At 39.3% G+C, this 22297-nt stretch overlaps 2 protein-coding genes across 4 annotated transcripts in view; both read right to left on the reverse strand.

Moving 5' to 3' along the window:
- Rme-8 (receptor mediated endocytosis 8) overlaps window positions 1-13047 on the reverse strand; it is a 30102-nt gene extending 17055 nt beyond the window's left edge. The window contains exons 1-18 of one of the 2 annotated variants that reach the window (XM_087358185.1): window positions 12919-13047; window positions 12479-12558; window positions 11789-12056; window positions 10186-10386; window positions 9759-9901; window positions 9219-9473; window positions 8939-9065; window positions 7971-8093; window positions 7721-7893; window positions 6861-7068; window positions 5977-6132; window positions 5100-5354; window positions 4173-4355; window positions 3060-3239; window positions 1958-2326; window positions 663-808; window positions 464-584; window positions 131-333 (exon numbers count right to left, since the gene is read on the reverse strand). In XM_087358185.1, coding sequence (XP_087214311.1) covers window positions 131-333; window positions 464-584; window positions 663-808; window positions 1958-2326; window positions 3060-3239; window positions 4173-4355; window positions 5100-5354; window positions 5977-6132; window positions 6861-7068; window positions 7721-7893; window positions 7971-8093; window positions 8939-9065; window positions 9219-9473; window positions 9759-9901; window positions 10186-10386; window positions 11789-12056; window positions 12479-12558; window positions 12919-12957 — 3230 coding nt within the window. In that variant the 5' untranslated portion in view covers window positions 12958-13047. The remainder of the gene's footprint in view (window positions 1-130; window positions 334-463; window positions 585-662; window positions 809-1957; window positions 2327-3059; window positions 3240-4172; window positions 4356-5099; window positions 5355-5976; window positions 6133-6860; window positions 7069-7720; window positions 7894-7970; window positions 8094-8938; window positions 9066-9218; window positions 9474-9758; window positions 9902-10185; window positions 10387-11788; window positions 12057-12478; window positions 12559-12918) is intronic. The other variant, XM_087358186.1, reaches the window with a different exon arrangement.
- A 1487-nt stretch (window positions 13048-14534) lies between these two features.
- Jabba (jabba) lies at window positions 14535-22271 on the reverse strand. 2 transcript variants are annotated; one of them, XM_022058956.2, is made up of 7 exons: window positions 22129-22271; window positions 20240-20360; window positions 19476-19638; window positions 18560-18810; window positions 17338-17454; window positions 16665-16784; window positions 14535-15498 (listed from the first exon to the last, which is right to left on the reverse strand). In XM_022058956.2, the coding sequence occupies exons 2-7, from the start codon at window positions 20255-20257 to the stop codon at window positions 14788-14790; spliced, it is 1380 nt and encodes a 459-aa protein (XP_021914648.1). In that variant the 5' UTR covers window positions 20258-20360; window positions 22129-22271; the 3' UTR covers window positions 14535-14787. The 2 variants fall into 2 exon arrangements, with proteins under 2 accessions (XP_021914648.1, XP_021914647.1); XM_022058955.2 differs by having other exon boundaries at window positions 16665-16829.
- Window positions 22272-22297: the final 26 nt, after the last annotated feature.

Consider the following 22297-nt stretch of genomic DNA (forward strand, 5'->3'; position numbering starts at 1 on the left):
GATCTAATTGCACTGTATAGCTTGCATCAGATATGCACAAAATTTAAATCTGACTTGCAAATTAGTTGGTTGGTTTGTTTCTTGGTCAATTAGTTGGCTAGTTGACTGTACTCCGATATAAGTGGCTTACCTACTGGGGAAATACTGACACATCTGAATAAGTATGTTAAGGATGAGAATGGCCAGTTCACTCTCATTCATCACAGGTGTTCCCTTTGCCATGAGACACCACTTGAGCTGGGGTACGTGCTGCAACATGCGCCACCCATCCATTCCCTGAGCCCAGCACTTTGTCCTGGCTGTGAGCTGATTCGACTCCCAAAGGTTGCACATCTGACAGGAAAACAAGCACTTCAGCATCACTGTACAGGTCTTCGGTGGAAAAACATAATTTACAAATGCTGTCTTCAAGCTTTGTCCACCCCTTGGTACAAGTTGTTTCACAAATATAAACGTGTCTAACCTCCTGGAAGCTGACTGGACCTTTCCTCTCCCCTGAACAATTGTAGTGCCACTCTGTCTCACTTTCTCTCAACATGTTTGGACCAGCTTCAATAACATTGCTCTGGGTTGGTACCACTGCCCTGTAAGCAGAATACGATATCATGGCTACATGTACAGATGTGCAGTGACACCTGCCTGTCAGACACAGCCAAACATACCTGGATGTGTGAAGGTGGGCAAGTGTCAGGAGATCCACCAATATCCGCACCCCACTGGCATCCAACACGTCCTTCACATTGCGGCGATGGAGTATCAGCTTGTTAATGAAGAGGACCAAGCGGTCACGTTCCATCTTGTCCATACACTTAGCAACAGAAAGTAAGATGATACAAAGTATTTTGGAAATGCAGCGTCAGCACAAGATCACAGTGGATTTTGACAACCTTCCTTCTTTTACAAGGACTGTATCAACGTGCATGTCACTCCGTAACAGTGGCTCAACTGGTCTTATTTTCTTGAAACTTGGTATAAACATAATGCCTCAGGGGCAACTCCTCTATCCCTTTCTAATGTGGTAACAATTTATATTTCCCTACTGGAATATTTGTTGAATGGAAAAACAAAGGGAAATTGGATAGAAAATGTTACCAGACTGTTGTATACAATTTAGAATTAGGAAGGTTCGGACAAGATAAAAGTTATGTTACATAAAACATATTACCTACTTATTTTGAGACATGGAGCAGGAAGGTGCACTTCAACTGAGAGAGATAAAAGCAGACTGAAAGCAGTAGAGACAATGTTTCTACTCAGTATTAAGAAATATGAGATAAAATGTAAAATCAAAACTTTAAAAACCCTGCAACATAAGTTCACTGCATTCAGGCTACAGTAACATGAATATGCATTAACAGATGACTACCAGATTCTTCTGAGAGCATCAAAGTGAAGATGTAAATAAATGACCATTCAGGAGACCAAGGACAAAGAAGAAAGATTATAAGAAGGTATACAAAAGAAAGAAGGTGAACAGTAGACAAAAGAATCTTAGAATAAACAGTCATTATTTCCTTAAAGAACATAAATCAATTGCCAGTTGATCTTTGTATTGGTGAAGTGTCATGTTTTCTATGCAATAACAACTGTAATTTTATACATAATTTTGAGGAGCCCTGGCTTCAAAGGTTTAAAGTCACTGCTGTATAAGAATAAAAATGAAATAAACTTAATTATCTGTTGTTTGATTCTGGGGCAAATTTCTCTTTTCCAGTATTTAAATGCCTTTAATGAGTATTCATCACATCATTTTCAAATGCTGTGAACTGATGTAACTGACTTCTACTGCAGATGCTTTCCAAGAGAAAACTTCTGTGAAGCTGGACATTTATATCCACTGGAGATACAGGTCTACAATCAGCCCAATGTAACCTCCTTGACATCACTAGCCTTATAATAGCAGAAGAGCTGTATAAATCATGATGTTCCTCACTATGAAAGTCAGTGGAACACTCACCCTGTCCAACATGCCAACAATGTATTTGGTATCACTAAATGGGCCAATGTCCTCATGATGGCGCCCATACACAATACCCATTGCTTGAAGACATATACACTTCATATCAGGTTTGGCTGTTAATAGAAATCGGTGGTAGAGGTCATTGAAAAACTCGTATGACCGACGTATGGGTGAGTCTGGGGAATCTTCTTTCTCCAAGAGTAGACGCAGGTAATATTCACCAATGCGCACTTCATCTGCTAGGCACTGGTACTGTACTTCAAACTCATGGTGATTCCATGCAATGAGGGCATTGCCTGCTAGGTCACGGTCAGATGCAAATGTACGGATCTCACTATCAAGGGCATCACGCAGTTCCTCTCTTGTCTGGAAGATATCAGGAATCAGGGTGAGAAACTGAACAAATCTCAACAAACAGATAGCACCAACTAAATAAGCACATTACTACCTTAACTATATCGCTACCTGAGTGCAGGCCTAACTGGCGGCCTGATGAACTTCAGTGCCAAACATATTAGTTTAAGACTGAGCAAATGCAGCATTTCCCTTCTATTATCACTAACAAACTATGACCAAGCCTTCATCATGGTTTGGAGGCTAATTAAATGATATGTTGCTTCAACCAGCCATTATCTTCATTGTCATCACCATTATACAATCACAACATGTCTGTCACATAGGTTTCCTGATCTCAGAAACACACTTCAGCAAGGCAGATATGACAAGTATTCAAGGAATTAATTAAAACAACATTTTTTTACTATAAACCCACTAATGTACATCCCTAAATATCTTCTAACAGGACCTGAAAGTATGATAATGCGAATATCAATTCTGATCCTGTTCAATTCAGTACACATACTCACGCTTATTTCTAAACAATCCATATTAATATGTGCTCCTTTTAAGATATTATTTTCTAACAGTTTTACCCACCTAAATTTTTATGCTTTTATTGTTTCTTCTTCTGAGACTACCACAACCTCCTAGTTTGGCCACACTAGCAATAAAATATAAGCTCTATAAATCTTGACATTCATATTCTTTCCTGGCTACAGATGTAAAATTTCAAATGCTCCTTGGAAACCCTTGTGCCCACCTTGTGGTTCCATATCAGATTTGGCAGGGCATGGTCCTGAGCAAACTTGTAATAGAACAGGCTCCAGTTGGCTTCGCTCTTTATGCGCTCCCGTCTCTTCCGGAGGACAATAGGTCTTTCTTTTAGCTTGTCTTCTCTCCTCTCTAGCCCAATCCTGTCGCCCCAGTGCCGGAAAGCATTCTGTAAGAGCCGGCACTAGGCATTATACTGGGGAGCAAATATGATTTGGGGAGGGATATGTATACAGCTGAATACAAATTATCATATAAAGCATACTCTGAAATTAGACCATAATACCCAGGACCACAAGGCCAATGTATCCTGTCTGTGAGTCCTCCTGTAACCTACTGGCCACCAATTATAAGAACAATTTGTTCAAAGGCCATGTCCAAAGGGGAGGGAGGGGGTTACAGTAACAAAGAATAAAGATAAAATTGTTGTGGAACTTTATATGAATGTCTCGTCAGATACTTCAGATGAAGATGTCTCACATACTAGTGGCAATGATGGTGTTCAGTTTCACTTCATAATGATGTGTGTTCTGAGAGACAACATATTCAGAAACATCATCAGACTGTCTTCCCATAGCCCTACAACAATAAAAAGCCATCACAAGTCATAATTTTGTTCAGGATGATGTTTCAGAGACATCAGCAACAAATATCTGAAAATTTAAAATTTACCAGTTGAATTTGAAGTTCTCATGTAGTCTGGTAGAAGTTAACCAATAAAAATGGCTGTCTTCTGGGTTGTAGCTCTGTGTAATCTGCTAGAAGTTTACTAATGTTTCAGACATCCTTGCTGCCTCCATCATCAGGGCTTTTTACCAGACTACACAGTGCTACAACCCAAAAGACAGCCATCTTCATACTCACCACCATGAGAACCTCAAATCTTTCTAAGTTCACTAACATTTCAGAGGTCCTTGCTGTGTCCATCATAATCACACTGATGACTAAAGTTGAATGTCACAGCATTAGATTTAAACTGAGAAATATAAATGGGGATTACGGTGTAGTGTATTTTATGTTTGCAGAACAGTGATGATAGAACCAACACATCTAAATGAAATGAGTGGATATTTCAAGTTTGTTAATCAGTTGTATTTCATACCTCTACGTGCTTCTCCAGAACCCTTATCTGACGCTCAATAGTGACCCAATGTTGCCCACGTCTGTTCTTGCTGGCATGATCCAGAGCAATCTTGAGATTATCCCTTGTGTTCAGCTGTTCCTGTTCTAGTGCTGAATCAGGAATTTTATCCTCAGAGTCAAGATATGCAAGAAGACCTGAAGGCTGTGGAAGAAAGGCAACACATCTAAATTCAGTAAACAGTATTACTTCTTACAGAGCAAAGAATAATGCATAAACATAAGCTGCAACCTGTCTGACAACTTCTCAAACTCTCATGCCAAATTCATTTGCACGTGCCACAGCCCATTATCATATGTGGGACAACCGAGTCATGATGATAAAACCATTAATCTGTTGTGGAGGAAACGCAAGTACCAAAATTTAGATGAAGTTTTTCTTTTAAGTTTTAAGGTTTGACTTATTTGATATGAAGACACCACTGCTACTAAGTCAACTAACTAATTTCCTTAACATGGAAGTTACATACCTTTCACTTTTCATACAGGAAAGTAATAATCTGAAGAGCCTCACTCTTGTCACAAACACGATAGTTGCACTGAAAGTATCAGTTGCATTTTTGAACACAATAAGAAAACAGCAGATGGTGGCAGTAATTCTTACAATGCATAACACAAGTTCACACCAACCCTTAAAAAATAACTCAAAATTTATAACATAAAACTTCCCTAACTCCACAACTTATTTATAACTTGACTAACAGTCTTCTGCCAGCAGTCAAGTATGTTGAAATATACTAATGTTGTGGAATCTAAATGTTCATAATTGACACCACAGGTGCCCAAGTCCTGAGTGAGTCAACTTTATTATGAGCTGACCATCATACTGCCTGTAATCAGCTTTTGTGTTCTTGCATTATAACACTGCTACAGTATCAAGTGGTCTCACCATTATTCTCTTGAGCAAGCCCATTGCAGTGGGGTGGCCAGTAACCCACAGGCCGACCAGGTGGCGAGAGAGCTGCCGGTGAGTGAGTACACGACCGTCCGTGCCTTGAATAAAAAGAGCAGTTAACAAATGGCGCGGCAACGCTCCCTCAGCTAGTGCGAGATCCTGCATCCGAGCAGCCACTTCAGCATCTCCTTCCTCTATCACAGCTCGCATCACCAGCCCTGCCCCTTTCACTACGGCCAATGAGGGGTGCTACCAACACAACAAAACACATTGCTCAAATTTTCTTATAACTGCAGCACATGTCAATAAAATATAAGATTCTCCATCACAGCCAGAGCATGAACCTGAGCAATCACCTGCACCTAGCACAGAGGTTCAAAATGTTTGGAGCTTTAGCTCATTATAACTGAAATATAACCTTTAAACTGTCACCTTGTGCTTTCTTCTTTATATAAAACATTAGGTACACATTCAGTGAAAAAATATGTGAAGTTAGAAGTTCTTGTACATAACAAATACAGCAACACTACATTGACAACTTTAGATGACCTGTGCAGAAAAACCTTTCATCATGTGTTATCATAAATGGGACACTTACTACACCGCTTTCCTTCACATATTTAGCTATGCCTCGTGTAACCTGGGTACAAGTCTAATGTGCCTAAACCTTATAATGAAGAAGAATTCAAACATTTTCCTGAGCAGTTTTCTTTCTGAGAAATTGCAATTTCTTTTCCTCCTTCATAGCAAGAGGCCATATTTTACAATACAAAACAAATGGAAAAATGGTTAATATATGCTGATTCAGAATAAATTTGAACACAATTTCACACTTTACTTTTCATATTGAAATTCAATACAAGCAGTATACCTGAAACAATCTAAAGAGAGAGCGCCCCCTATCAGCCACCATCTCCAACAGGTTATCAAAATGCTTGCCATCTGTTGTCTCACTGTATGGCACACACAGTGCAAATGTAAGAAAATCCAACATGGATGACACCACCAGTGCCCCCGTACCATGGCTCTGAAACGTTAGAAGCAAATCAGTGGTTGAGGGTAACATCCACAGAGGGAAAATGGTAGCCTTTACTGCTGTTGGTATCACACTAGACAGTAAAAGTGCAAGAAACTTTCACACTACAGTATATTCTAGAGCTTGAAATTAATTTTTTTAAATATGTCAGCATTTGACATCTATAAAAAGCAGACATTTTAAACACAACAAATAAAACATATCTCAATAAATTAATCAGAACACAAGGAAAAAGAAATTTAAGAGTGAAAAGCTGCCACACTTTCGTAAGAATTACAGTAGCTTTGGATGTTGGCTTTTCTGCACAAAACAAAAATACAGAATGGGGCAGACAAACAGGAAATTTTAAAAACTCGGTAATTAAATAAATAATTTGTATTTGCCAACTTGCCTTGACAGTGATAGCATGTTGTGCACCACTCCACTGTTCAATGGTTACTAAATGGAATGATGTGGACAACAGGATGTACAGTGACACAATCCCCCTACCACCATACCAGCACCCAGAAAATTAATTTTTAAAATCACCCATTTCCCTGTCCTATCCTATGCTACCAAGATATATCACAAGACTGGCACTGAAAATAGGAACAAAGCCTGCCAGTTTGATTACACACTATGTACATTTAAATAGCACACACTGCAATGTGTGCCTGGCTATTGCATGTAGTCAGGCATCAATGTGTTAATGTAGCATTCTGGTACTCTTTGGGACTCACCACATGGTCAATCCACATTGCAAGCAAACTTTCCAGGAACTTGCTGGAAGACAGAAGTGATGACTTGTTCAGCTGCTCCTGCCGCAGATCATAGTTATCATGCATGGGATACATCAAGGCACACACCATGTCAATAGCTGCATGTGTCACGCCTTCATCTTCCCTCTTCAACGCTTTTACAACCTTTTTACCCACACTTTCTCGGAACCTGTCCTTGGCACAAAGGCAAGTGCTACAACATCATTTTGATAAGAAGATACCAAAGTTTCCTGTGTCCTAATGTAAACCTTGTCTGTACACAACAAAAGTTGGTAAAAAATTAAAAATGTCATATCCTTCTAGAGTTTGAAATGTTCTGAAACTGTGTGGACAATAATATTCAAATTACTTAGTTTCAGTCTGTGGGTACTCTATTCAATTATCACAGAGTGGACACTAAAATGCCCCCAAAAATTACATGAACTCAGAGATTTCTTGTAACCTATAGGTCACTCTTCTGGCAATTCAGCTCACAGGTTCCCTGCTAAGATAGCTACAGTCCAAAAAGGGTAAACAGGCCTCAACTGGGGATTAATTACATCAAAAAAATATCCTCAGCTTCACATGCATGCATAATTAAGACTGTGAGCTGGAATGGATAGCTCAGCAAGTATGGTAACTGGCATGTGGCTGTAACACTGGTGTTCAGATCTGGGCCACCATTTCCAGACTAGCACAGGGGCCGAGAGTAAATCAATCAGAGCAAAAAGTAACTACTTACCTGAACTATATTTTGCCAAACATTAAGACAACACTACTGCACTTATCTTAACAATATTACAAAGTACAGCCAAACTACAGGGCACACTACAATTACTCACCCAGACAACGTGGTGAAAGCTGCAAAACCCACTTTGGAGGCTACTAGGCGTCGCAGAGCTTGAAACTGAGCTTCCAAGTCCTTCAGAGAGATGGTGCTCTGGTCCCCTTCCTTCTGAACAAGTGACTGCAGTGCTGCTGTGATGGGCTTCTCCTTATTTTCTGCAAACAAACCCTGCACAGAAACTTATGATCAGTGTGTGCAAGAGGCTATGTATTCATACAACTTGCCACAATCAGCACAATACTTACATCCTGGGTCACGGAATGAAGTAGGCCACTATATGGAATGTTGGCATTAAATCTTTCTACAATTTCGGCAAATGATCTCTTCCCAGGAGGGTTCTGGAGGAACCGCAAGTGATGTGACTCAGTCTGGCAGAAATGGAAGTTCACAATTAAACACAAACAGAAAGCTAAAGAAAAGCCCACTGGACTGTTCTTAAGGATGAAGACTGGGTGCAGTGGTGGGCTGTCATAGATATGGAAACGGATCTTCAGGTTCCATAAACAGAGCCACTACTAGCTTCTCACTGACTCTGCAACATGCAATTGGTTTCTAAGAAACCGAAACTACCGCGAGCTTTGAGACTACACACAGACATAAAAATGAGTAGATTTAATTTTTTTATAATTTTGATAAACTACATATAAAAATTGGTGTCTTCAACAAGCCAGATGAGTCATATTCATATTCACTTGTGAGAACATAAAATCTAACTTACATATGAAAATAACACTGGTAAAATGGAAAATATTTCAATTGTGCGTAGCATGTCAATGAACAACTTCAGTCATAATACAATAATCCACATGTTTCAGCTACATTTTAGACTATTAGTTCATAATTCTCATCAACATAATGATCCATTTCCAAAAATTCACTTCAAGATTATAAAGGACAGCATTCTTCGTTTCAATGCTCAAAAAATATGTACAGCATTAATTATGACTCTTTTATACGCAAAGTTATTAAAATTGCCTAAACTTTTCAATATGTGATTATTTTTATACTCTGCAAAAAAACTTCATTTGAGAGTGTTGTGTAGGAAAAAACTGAATGAAAATGGGTGAAGGATCTAGCATAACCGATTCCACAAAACTACTGTGATTTTATAACTGATAATCTGTGAAATCAATTGACTGTAATCAAGAGATGGACATGGTGGATATTTAGTAAAGATGTATTATGTAATGTGCGCTTTCTGCAGCATCTCTACCTCCTCCTCAACGGGGACACTGAGAGGACCAATCCGCTTGCCTCTGGGGGTGGGCACCATCTTGACGTGAACATCTCGGTTCCCTGAGGCTCGTACTCCATCCAAAAGAGAAGCTAATAAGGCATCCCTGCGGAAAATATGAAATACTGCCTTTCATCTTGAAGACACAACAGTAGTAGCCACACAGTAATTGCCAAAAAAAATGTGGTAGAAATTTTCATTTTAATGTTCCAAAGAATTAGATAGAATATGGAAAAAGCACATAGTGTGAGAAACTTACCTGTCAGTTGCTGTGTACATGCGAACCTGCCCACTGATATACTCAATGGTGAACAACTGGGGGTTGTCCTGACTCCTAACAAGTGCAAAGATGTCAGCCAAGGGTCTGAGGGTACAGATGCTGTATGTCTGAGGGTCTCGCTCCAAAAGACACGTTTCACTGAGACAAAGAGTTCGCCGCTGCGGATCTTTGTGGCGTGCAGCATGTACTTTGTGGATGTTGAACTCCGAAATAGATGTGATGTACTCGTCACCACTGAAACAGTCACTTATTTCTGTTACCCACAAGTGACTGTCGTTGTGGTGTATTTTAAGGTCAATCCCAGTTTGTGGTTGGAGAGACTCAGAAAAACTACAAGATGTCTCAGGACAGCAGGCCTCCAGGTAGAGAACAGAACAAGAACACTCTTGAATACAAAGCAGTAGTAGTACCACACATAGAACAAGAAATTTTATGTGGCGATTTCACTATATGTACTGAGTATTATGCATAAACTTCCCCTTCTTATAGAACAACATCAAATTGTACAGTATTACCAACCTAAACTTCCCTAACCGCTGTGCAGAAAACTCGTCCAGTGTTATAGGATCTTTTAAGACCTTGATGCCAATCCCAATACATTTCACAGCCATGTCTATCATTCTCTGACGAATTTCACTGGAATGCGCTGACACAAACAGGTGCTGGAATAAACATATGCTAATTTATACAGTGTGAACCTTCCAAGAGACTACTCCCTTGACATGAATTCATTCAGGGAATCTAGGGTTTCATTTCAATGATTGTTTAAAACAATCAGCAAGAACTACAGTAAACTACACAGAATAAAAAATAAACTTTGCTGGTGGCATAAATGTGGTTCCTTTATCATTGTAACTTCCTTTGTAAGTTTTTCAGAAAACACTTATTTTCACATTGCTTCAATGAGTTTTAAACAAATGAAGCACACATGATCATGCAATCATACCATTCTTCCAAACCCTCCACAGACTACCACGAAACCTCCTGGGTTATCCTTGACTTCTGCCATGCCTTCAATGTCTTTATAGCAGTATGATGCAAGAACATGTTTTGTGGCAAGGTCTAGCTGGTTTAGAGAGTGTGGTGTCACTTCCAGCATTACAGGCAGCCGCATGTCAGACCAGTGGTGCTTGTATGCATGACATGTCTACCAACATCAAACATTATAAATTAACAATCTACATACACACACAAATGACTCATGAGAGAAAAAAAGTACCAAACCAAGTAAAATCTGCTTTCCTTCAGCAGATGTTAATTACTCAAACTGGCTGAAAATGTTGTTTTTATGAAACCTGAAACTCATTGCTATTGTCATAAAAGACTTATACAATTAATCCTACGCTGTGGCAGCTCAGTCCCATTAAACACCTTCACAGCCTATCTCTCAAATCAATTTTAATATTATATACTTCTCTCATATATGCCTATGCTCCTCAAGCAATCTCCTAAAGTTTTCTAAACAACATTTATTCTTCTTTCTTCCACATAATTTACATTTGTTCATGTTTAATACTTCTGCCCACTTGGCAAGCACAAAGGAATCCAGCTCTGAGGTGGAACACCAACAGAACATGCTTAAATTTATGAAGTACTAATCCCAATGCCGTCCATATTTACAAGTATCATTTTACACAAATACAATGTATCTTTTTCAATTATTCTACAAAGAGTGAAATGCAAAATAAATGCTGTTTGGCTTCTCAAAACTGCCTATGCAGTCACAAAACCTACAGCAGAAAACTTCAAAACAAAAGAAATTTAATACAGGTTACCAGTTCAGCATTAGTAAAATGTACACTGGTAAATGTGTTTCTTTGCATTATGATGCTGTGCTGTCTTGTAGGTGGTACCAATGTCTCAGAAGAACATTCACCTTCATCTTTAGAGTATAAGTTAAGATAAGTATGTAACCACCATCAAGACTTCACAGTGTCAGACTCCAAGGGACAACAATTTAACAGCTGTAAAAACATGAAATCTCAAACTGAAAACAGCCGCTATAGTAAAACATTTTGTCTATTTCTTTCTGATGTTCTTGTTTTGCTTACTCTGATACTATTAACATTTCATATTTCCACAGAACCATGAGAAACCATGCTGCAGTTTGGGCAGCAAGACACTGGCTTCTCACTGCAAAGAACCGCACTCAATTTGAGATGAGTTAAAGTGAGATTCATAGTGAACCAAGTGGGACTGCAGCATGTTCCTCTCCAAGTTCTCAGTTTTCCACCACTGCTCCATACCCATCTACCACTGACCCATGAGATACGTGACAGCAATGAGAAGCAGCACATTAACATACCTCAGACCAAAGTTAAGAATTTTATCTCAAAAACAGGACTAAGCTAGTTTCAGAGTAAAGGCAGTTTAAGTTAGTTTTATTTCTACAGAACCACTGGCTGTTGAAATCTAGAATGAAATAACTGAACTACAGGCATGCAAATGTGGCATGGCTCAAAATTAAACTGTAGGATTTGAGGGACCCACACTCCTGTTGGCTGTCCTTCCATACATGCTATAATTGATACACAGTCTGCAATACACACCAATGTTTCTCTATTTTTTTCAGGAAATTGTGGTTGAAAACGAAGTGCCTCTGTGAGCAGATCAGCTCGATGCTCACATGAAAATGTCATTGAGTCACTCTTACAATCCTTCTTAAATGTGATCCTGAACTCATTGTTCCGCTGACCACCCTTCAGAACTGGTAACACACTGATGAAGTCACTGTAGAACCACTGATTGGTCACGTCCAAAGAGAGAGGGTTATAAGTCGTAATGCCCACTGAGCCAATGGAGAAGATTCTTTTGTATCTGTCAACAGAGTATCCTGGTATATTAAAGAGGTCCAATAATGAGGTTTTTTGATAACATCAATGAATCCTCAGCTTTCATATAAGCACACAATTTCTTCATTTCATAAATAACTACTCATAAAAACCATGCTGCATGGAGTTATTTGAACATTATGTATTGTACCATACACCACAACCTTAGTCACCAAATTTAAGTTCACAGCTTAATTGCTAAATTTGTTATATTCAATTACAATGGTGCTAACTGGGTTGACAACACTACCCAAACCATGTCATTCGTGCATACTACATTAACCAAAAATGTACAATAAACTGACTGTAAAGTCTTCAGCATGAGCACCTTGTACTGGTTAACAAATGCACTAAAATAATACTGACCAATACACAAAATACTTTCAACAGTTTCTTTGGATTACTTACTTCCCTCTCCAAGACGAATGTTTAGTGACAAGGAAACATGCCACATCTTGGTTATCTTTCAGTGGAGTCATTGTCATCTTCTGTAAAACAACACATTATCATTATAAAGTTAAAACATACCACAGAAACACAACCAGGCTGTTTCAAAAACTATGTGTAAAAAAAGGAAAATATCACCAAAAATACATCATCGTTCAGAAAAAATGGTGAAGTGCTTTAACTTTAAACTTCCGCTGGTTTTCGGTGACAATTTGGGTTTTCCCAAATAATGAACTTGACATAAGAAATCGGTTATCTAGAAAGGTATGCACCACAGGTTGGGATGTAATACAAATGTCAAACGTCAAAACCAGTAGAATGCTACAGTCATTAAAATCTATTACAGATTTTAATAATCATTTATGCTTAAGAACTATGGCATTATTTAAAAAACTAATAACTTTCATGCGAGGTTTCAACATTACAACAAATATCTTCATGGACGTATCACATCTACCACTACAAGCACTTGCGATACCGCCATTATTATTTGTGGGTGTTAGGGGTTTCGTGTAAGCCACAGATTTTCTTTGTAAATCAGCTGCTAGGCTTTGGCGGGGAACATAATCCAGAGATAATAACACCTCTGACTTTAACAGCAACACCACCTGAAAACAAAAGCAATTAATTTACCTCAGATACATTTCCGTTTGTAAACGACAAAGTCCAGCAGGTTAAATGGGGGATGCACTATGGATTTTACTTGATAGGAGTTTACCCCGCAGTAGTAACAGGAAAAATCATCCAGTAATATTTTCTTGTGCTCAGTCCAGAGATGATAATTCTGAATTTAAATTCGGAGCCGAGGTTAAAATGACGACAAACAATGCATTTCAATCTGAGCGAAAAACAATATTCAAGACGTACATCCGCTTATCAAAATGCAAAAAGAACGTCGGTTGTGTGGTTACGTTAAATTCAAGAATCGGCAACCTCAATCGCTAAGCACCTTCTTTTGCTACCCCTCATTCCTCCACAAATTAACAACTTGCTAGGACTGTTCCAAATTTACCACGCGGCAAAGGATGTAATGTTGGTGCACCTAATTGCTTGATGAGTAGTGAACCTTCTTACCGATTGGGGAAATGAGGGAGGAATTTAATAGACAAGGCGCAACGTTGTCAACCAATAACAGGTTACATATCTGTAACTAGCTGGATTAGGGAACTCGAAGGTTCATCACCAAATTTACCAAAGCCCTCCACCTGTCCTTGTCCTAGCCCAACAAAATCCAATCGGCTTCAACTTCTATCTCCCACAGATCCTGCTTGATAACATCCTCTCATTTACATCTAGGTTTCTCCAGCAGTCTCTTCCCTTCACGATTCCCAACCAATAATGGAAGACATGCTAAGAGATATTAAAATGAGACAGTTTGGAGACATTCTAAGAATGGATAAAGGTAGTAGCCCAACAAATGTTCTTAACATGGACAGTATATACTTCTTCTGCTGCCCCTTCCACCCCTCTGATCCCATGGCATTTATTTCTAATGGTCCTCAGATGTGCGGATTGGCCCTGACATAACATCTATGCTGCATAACAGTTATTATGGAATTCAATTTGATTAAACATACAGAAGAGACAATGTCTCAGGAATAAATGTTAGGAAAACTGAAAACTACCTTGTTTCAATATAGGTTTAAATATAGGTTCCTAACAGTATGTATGTTGCAGTCAGCATTTCCTCTTATTGATGGGAACTGCATCAGAATGTGTCTAACACGAAAATATACCACTTTACACATACATAGACAAGAGGATAACATTAACATGGGTCTTTGGTAACTATCACAAGGTTTTCATTGTACTTATCAGTCCTTCCAGGCAAATAAATTTCAATTATTTGTGGCCTTTTCATTTCCTGATGAAGACTCATGACAGGACCAAACCCCTTGACAGTCCACATAATGCACTGTCCTATTCAAAACTGCAGATGTGGTTTAAACATATTTCTGCCTCATATGATTTTAAGCGATTTGATGCCATTATGGTTGTCAGTGCAAACTTCTCTACAATACATTCATACATTTATTAGGTCCTTCATTCAGTTAGCAAGACTATTCCATTTAATTCACAGTTAAGTACATGAAAAAACACAAAAACTGAAAAAATAAAGTTGTAATACATGCAAATTATGTTATCTTAAAAACAGCCACAACACACATTTCCTATCAAGAGATTCAAATTAAAACAAGTGCAAACATTACTTATTTTGCAATATGTGTAGGTGTGTGACTTTTAATTTGGTAAACGAAAGTCTTCTACAATCAAGACTTCCTTTTAATTTGAAAAATTTTTGAAAATGTACTACTTTCTTTTGTGTCCTCTTCCAGATCTTTGAGACACATATTTGGCCCTGATATACTGGAGCCATCACTGTTTTTTTCAGAAGCCAGCAAAGACACTAAACTGTCCAATGATTTCATGGGGCTTGCTTCTGCTTTTCGAGGCATTGGGTGTGTTTCAACAGATTCAGGGGTCTCAGATGTTTGTGTCATAATAGGTCCAGTGGCCTGCAGCTCTGGTGTGACACAGCAACTACTAACTGAACTGTAGAAAGCCTGTGACATGCTCTCTGAATATCCCTCTGCAGAATCCAGGGAGAGTGTAGATGAGCTGTCATCTACTTCCTCATTTTGATCCCTTGCAGGAACATCATTGGTTGTTTTGGCCTCTGCTGCCTTCATGATTGAATGTGGAGTTTCTGCATTGGCTTGATCTGCAGCATTGAAGGTTGTCACTATGGAGTGATGATTTGCATCATTGCTTTGGTTTTTATCTTGAGACGATATGACCAACATATTTGATTCTAGAAAGGGCACTATAGTTTTGTGCTTCAAGTCTGTGTTTGCTGTTGTCTGGCTGTTTGCATCTGCTGCAGTATCTTCACTAACTGCTATTGCCTTACACTCAGTCATCTTATTTTCATTGTCCTCACTTGACAGTGAATCATCAGAATCTTCCTCTTCTTCATGCGGCTAAATAGGAAATCAGACATATACTCCACGTTTGTGTGATGTGACAGTTGTTTAGCTTTGTAGTATGTTACTTAACATAATCTTATACTACTTTTTCTTAATTTAATGGCAATGTGTCTTACACATATAATATGCTAAAATTCCTTGTGAGTTTTCTGGTAATGGCAAAGAAATTGTTTAACACTTTTGACAGTCTGAAATGCATCAGACTAGTATTCTTGTGAACTAGGTCTGAATTACCTATAAACTTGAAATATATTATCAGTAGTGACAGTAAATTTTCCTTCATTATATATGATAATCTTGGTAAACTTTTTTTAACTAAAAACAAAATATTTCCAGATTTATAACTGACTTTTTAGTTGCATCTCCTTAACCAACATCCTACTGCTTATTGTCAGATTGCATGAATTGTCTAATGGTCTGAATTAATAGAAATGTATTGCACTGCCTTTGCCTATGTAAAGTGTCAATATTTTAAAGCTGTTATTACTATTTTCACCTTTTACATGTTGAAAAAAATATTAATGCAACCAGAATCTACAAGTTTTCAGTAAACTGTGAACTATTAACATGTCTTACATATGTATGCACAAACTTCTGCATTTTTACTATTGCAATAGAAGAATTAAATTAGTAGATTTGACAGAAATATAAAGTTTTTGTGTAAGTGTAGCCATATGCTCATATAAAGGTGCTCTTCGAAAAGAGAAATGAAATATATCTAAATTTTGTGTAGGAACAAGTATTGCTGAAAGGTTTGGAGACATACAGCCATGCACATACATTTCACCACATATTTTGCATCACACAGAATAATGTAAAGCAGTCCATAAATTGATATAAATTCAGACACAGACTTACAAACTGATTATTTGTGTGTCACACACTAGTTATTAACTGGTGATAAAGGACACTAAATACATTAAAACTGAGTCTCATGTACAGGCCTTCCCTATCAAGGTTGTTAACAGTGAACATGAATATATAATTAAAGCATCAACATGAATAAATAATTAAGGTAACATTTTAAGTATAGGTATAAATATCAGTTCACATTAGTCTGTGTTCATTGTGTGCTCAGTGATACTGTCCCCAAACTGGTGAACAAACACTTGTTCCTTATGTAATGTAGCTCTTTCAAGGAACAAGCTGAATCACCTTACCTCATAGTCTGGGTCATCATCACTTGTGTAGTTGTTGCATATGCGATTTATCTTTTGTAGCATATCTTCCATATCATCAGAGGATTCGCTTTCTTCTGCCACTGCTTTCATATTTCCTGTCTGAAGTAGACAGCACCAGCATTGTTTATATCGCTCACAAACAAGCTGCTCAATCAACCACAGTTAATTCATGATATTATTGAAACCACAGTACAGTATTACAATACAGCATTTAAATAATGAAATGAAGATGGGTGTGTTCTGGCTTGTAGCACTGTGTAGTCTGTTAGAAGTTTAATGTTTACCAGATTACATGGTGCTATAATCCACAAGACAGTAATCCTCATACTCACCTCAAAACAGTACTAGATTTAGAAATGTTTGCATATTGCAATGAAATAATTTTAATTTGAAATTATGAAAAGCATTAAAACATACTGTGTACTTCTAACCAAATAGGATTATTATTAGAACCCTATTAAGGTGATCATATAGATGGGTTAGGGCATGTAGCAGGCAGTTGAATATTCAAATAGATCTTAAACAGATAGGAGTGGGAGGATAAGTATTGGATTCAACTAAGGATGTGGACCAGTGGCAGGGTCTTTCAAACACAGTAATAAGTTTCAGTTTCCATAAAAGGTAGGAAATTTACTGCCTGTGCGTCTGTTACCTGTGCGGATGTGACATCACGCAGAGCTGAGAGTACTCGACCAAGACCAGTGAATGCCAACAGTGTACCCAGTGGACCCACAGACAACACTTTTAGTACTACACACTGATTTGCAGCCTGAAACCAAATGACAAGTTGAGAAATATAAAATACCATTGGTCCACATGATCTCAATACATGTCAGTGCCTTTCCTCATTCCTTCAGGCTGGGATAGTATCTTTGAAAAAGCCCCAATTGCTTCCTTCCTTATGCATGCCACCTTCTGTCATCCGCATTCCAATATACAACAAGCATTGGGTGTTTGCTTCCAAGCCAGTTTTATAATTTTACCTTGTGGCCTGGACTGTATCATCTAAAACCAGACAGATACGGAATAGCTTAGTCTGCTAGATACAACTGAATAAGTACCCCAGATGGTGTTGGTGGTGGAAACAATAAACAGGATGAATGAAATCCAAAACGAAGACATTAATAATACAACAGATATTAGACACATTTAGAGAAAAAACAGAAATGTTGATATAAGATGATATTGAGTATGCAGTGATATGTTGTATAACTACTGTAACCAATTTATATTGAATTAATTATTTATATCATGAACTGAAATAGCTCAATAAGTGCAGATACTGCAAGTGGACAGACAGGGTCCAGTTCCACATGGGAGACAGAAATTTCAATCCTCACCACCACCACTACGTCCAGACATGACAGACCCAGCAAACCCCTCATCCAAGTGGTACAGCAGGCTATTTTGTGGGGAGAGAGCAGCTGGAGTACCATTCTGACCACTGATCTCCATTTAATAAAGATATCTAGAATGTGTGGATCTATCTTTATCTGTTCAAAAGTGTGAGAGGAGCAAAGATGGAGACAAGCAATCCGCATTCCAAAAAGCCTTTGGTGCCAATCAGGGGACTGGGTAGGCTCCAGGAATGGTCTGGTCACACCAGTGGTAAAAGGGAAAAAATCTGTCCCTCATGAACGGAATCCTGTAGGCAGTCACCGTGTAGTCTAAGCTGTTATGGGTAACTGTTGAAGAGCACACAGTATGAAAAGTTGCCAGGGTTAACAGATGAAACCCAGCCTCTGTAGACGATATCAATATCGGCCACCTAACAACAAAAATATATCCTGTGCCCAGACAAGACCACACTGTTATCACTTTTCAGCTCAATGGAGCTTGTCTCCAAGCAGTAGGGGTTAGACGTGTGATCTTACCTGTTTGTTTCTATTCTCTGCCAGCTGCCAGCTGCAGAAATTCTGAAGACCTTGGTACTTCAGAGCGCGTAGGCGCCGGCGCCTAACCCGGAGGAAATGCACCACTTGCAGGGGGTGTGGAGGTACCGTGCCCCTGAGAGACGCCACCATTTTGACACCGAAATTAACCAGGCGCAGCCACATTAGCAACGGCAGGAACAAAGCCCACGGCAGAGGACGCACCGGTTGGGACCGAGGCATCTCGTCAAGAGCTGAAACAGAGCCAGTGCCATTACGACACTGGTCCCAACAGATCCCGGACACTTTGCAGGGTACAACGTATTATTACTGGCACGCGTGAATACATTAATTTAAAGCGTGCAATATTATCGCCTGAACGTAGTAGTAACATCGAAATTTACGATTAAAAGGCATACACAATGCTACACTGCATAATACAAATTAAATTTCACATCGGTTTTTCAAAAAAGAAAAAAAGAAAAATAATAACAATAGACTAGTAGGGCTGAGAGCATAAAAGATCATGAAGTATTTTGTCGCTGAATGGGATATAAAACGATTAAGTCGCTATTTTTAAAATGCGAGGTTTAGCAGTTACTGTGAAACTGAGCATTGTGATAGTGCGTTTATGAATACGATAACGCACCTTCAGGTTCCTTAAGTGACGACAGCCAATGGTCGATCATTTTATGACGTAAATGGTGCGGGGAGGCGAGTAGTGTGCTATGGTCGGTACCATCGTATGTAAGTTGTTACAAGGGTGGAGGGGTGATTAAGTTTAACTTCAGCGTTATAGAAACTTAACTGAACATCCCTTCGTACTTTCGCGTGCTGTGCTGTAGATGTTGTGGTCTATTTTAGTTTATTATTCTAGAATTTATGTGGAGGGTGTAGGGAAACTGTCCCTGGCCCTTACATGACTCATTATTGTGAGGTTCCTCGGATTCCACGAACCACTGCAAAGATGTTTCGACCGTCCACAAGAGGCGGTCGGCGCCTCGGAATAAGATTTGCCCCAGAGGGCAGCTCGCTACTTGCTCCCCCATTTGCTCCAGTATCGCGCGCGCTGTCCGGAGCCTCTGCAACAGGATATACGAAAATGACATACATGAGTAGATGTGAGAAAATTCATGGAAATTACGGGGTTAACCTACATGCAAATGCAGAATTTATGTAGCTTTCAATAACGTTAGTTGAAAATGAATGATGAGTAGTAAGGATTTGGAAGGAGTCCGTCATGGTATATTTTCAGGCACTGCAATGGAATTGTTATGGCCCATTTGATGAAACTCACGAAAACCTGGTCAATGTAGTCAGTAATGAGGTAGAGATTCGTACCGGGTAGCTCCTGAATACAAACCATTGCGCCTAGCATGAAAAGAAGAAAAACGGAACGAGATGAGACAAAAGTGCGTACTACGAGAAAATGCAATGGGCGTAGAAGATTGGAAAGTAAAGTAATGGAGAAATAACACGGGATAAGAAATAAAGCAAAAATATAACAGAAATTGATTAATGAAGTTCAGTCCCAGTCTCTCGATGAACAGGAGCCTTGTTTTGGGGTAAGTCTGTTGGACTCACTGCACAAGCAGACTTGTCTGCTGCGCTATGCCTCCACGTCCACCATACGTCTCCATCCACGACTTTGTACTTGTACATGAAGAAGCATCAAGTGCTTACCGTTTTCTCTGCCGGCATCGCCGATTTTACTGTCGTTGGTGCTGTTGGACCTGCAATTTCACGTCACGTTGTATCACTTTGACTGGGCTGAACCCCTGAGGAAAGCGAGATATAAGAAGACCTAGAGGTAGAAGGAAAATACCAGTTTAACTTACTAACATCGATACTAGAGGGAGATATGGCAAATACTGTACAGTAAATGTTGCAAAATTTCAAGAAAATAGATTAATTCGGACTGGTGTTCTCAAGCGCTAATGTCTTCCGTGGCCTCTGTTAAGGAACAGTGTGTTCCGATAATGATGCCGGTTCACATTGCTGTAAAACAATGACCCCTGCTCATGGTTTTCCTCGGCACTCGCCTCGTAAGAATGTTGGGATACCAAACTAGTCGACCTGCAGGCAGGCTCCATTAATTGGGAGGTTATTTAGCGGTATAATCAACATTGATTGGGGGAGATGTTATGATCTGTACCAGCATTCGTCTGAACAAACTGAGAAAAACCACGAAAGCCCATCATATTCAGACGGGGACACGAACCATGGGCCTGTGGTGTTGGAATCTGGGAGAACAACACCTCGGTGCAGAGGGCGTGTCCGTGATCTTACAGTATTTATACTCGTGACTCAAACTGCTAGCTGATCTGTCCGGTCAGAGGTCACGGCGCGATCAGAGGCGGCTGTTTTTTTCCCCAGCCGCAGATTTGCTTACTTAACGATTTCTCAGCTGTACAGTTAACCGCAGAATGGAAGCGTGAATACGATTAGTCAATTTAAAATTACGTGGAATGAAGCGGTCGTTGCCTATTTTAAGCCACTGTACATGCTATGCCTGAGTCTAAGACTGCCACTACTGGCCTACTGAAGATACGTACCACCCACATCACTCCAATGAATGCGTGGAGCTATTCCCCATACACCCCACTCCCATCAGTTGTACATGTACTACAGTACAGCCAGTTTACTGACTTATTATACAGCGAAAGGTGGTTGTGGCTTATTCTCTCGCTGATCAGGCCACATCATTTAACGGACTGCAGGTTGCAGTCTAGAAGGGCGCAGCGAACCAGCCTCTCAGCATGAGAAGTGAAAAATTTCCAATCTGACGTTTAAATTATGAAGGGAATTTTTTCAGTCGTAAGTTGCGAGGAATGGAACTGCATACTCCACATCCAGTGTTTCCGAAGGATAAAATAGAAGCACACGTTACGACGAAAAGAATTCTAAAATTTGACTTCACGCAAACGTACTTCGTGAACCACTATGTCTGAGTAGTTAGGGGTTATGGGCAGTTGGTTTCAACCCATTTTAACATGTTATAATACAGATTTTAGTATATATTTTGTCTATCTGAGAATATAATACTGCAAGAAATACACCTCGAAGTTTCTGACATTCTTCTCGATTGTAGGTTGTATTAGCTTTTAAAAGTTTTAATTTATAGCATTGTAAATGTAGTTTATGCCTCCTGAGCATGCACGTATAAAATTAGGTTTACTTTTCCGACTGTCTGCATGTCCCAACACCACACCCTAATCGGCTTTTATCCTGTTTGAATTTTCCAAAATGCATAGGTTTAGCACAATATTTAAATGTGGATAAAGATATGAAGAACTTCAACAGCCGATTGCAGTATCTGGAGAGTGGAATAATAAAAACCTGTCCTGTGTAACCAGACAGAACGAGTTAAAATATTGCTCTGGGTGAATATCCGATGTCTTAGAAGCGGAGAAACATGTTACTTAACGATTACATTTAACACTCTAATTTCTGAAAATGTCTTTCTAAACAATTTTATCTTTAGGAAATTACGACGTTTCGATACGTTGCGCTAACAGCAAGTGGGCCAGTTCGATTCTGTAAATACCTCCTCGCCCGCTGACGCTACTTACCCTCAAATTGGAACTGGAAGCACTGGGTTCTTGTCCTCCCGAACACACCAACCGCTCTGACAGCCGGTGGCCGAACACACGCACGACATGGTAGGGTAACCCACTGGATGACACGTGACGTTACTACTCTCTGCCTATCAAGTCATGTTTGTTTTTGTTCCATATGCAG

The sequence above is a fragment of the Zootermopsis nevadensis genome, unplaced genomic scaffold, assembly GCF_977971745.1.
Source record: "Zootermopsis nevadensis isolate Lab colony 2312 unplaced genomic scaffold, Znev_1.0 Znev_ptg000029l, whole genome shotgun sequence".
NCBI classification, from domain to species: Eukaryota; Metazoa; Arthropoda; class Insecta; order Blattodea; family Termopsidae; genus Zootermopsis; species Zootermopsis nevadensis.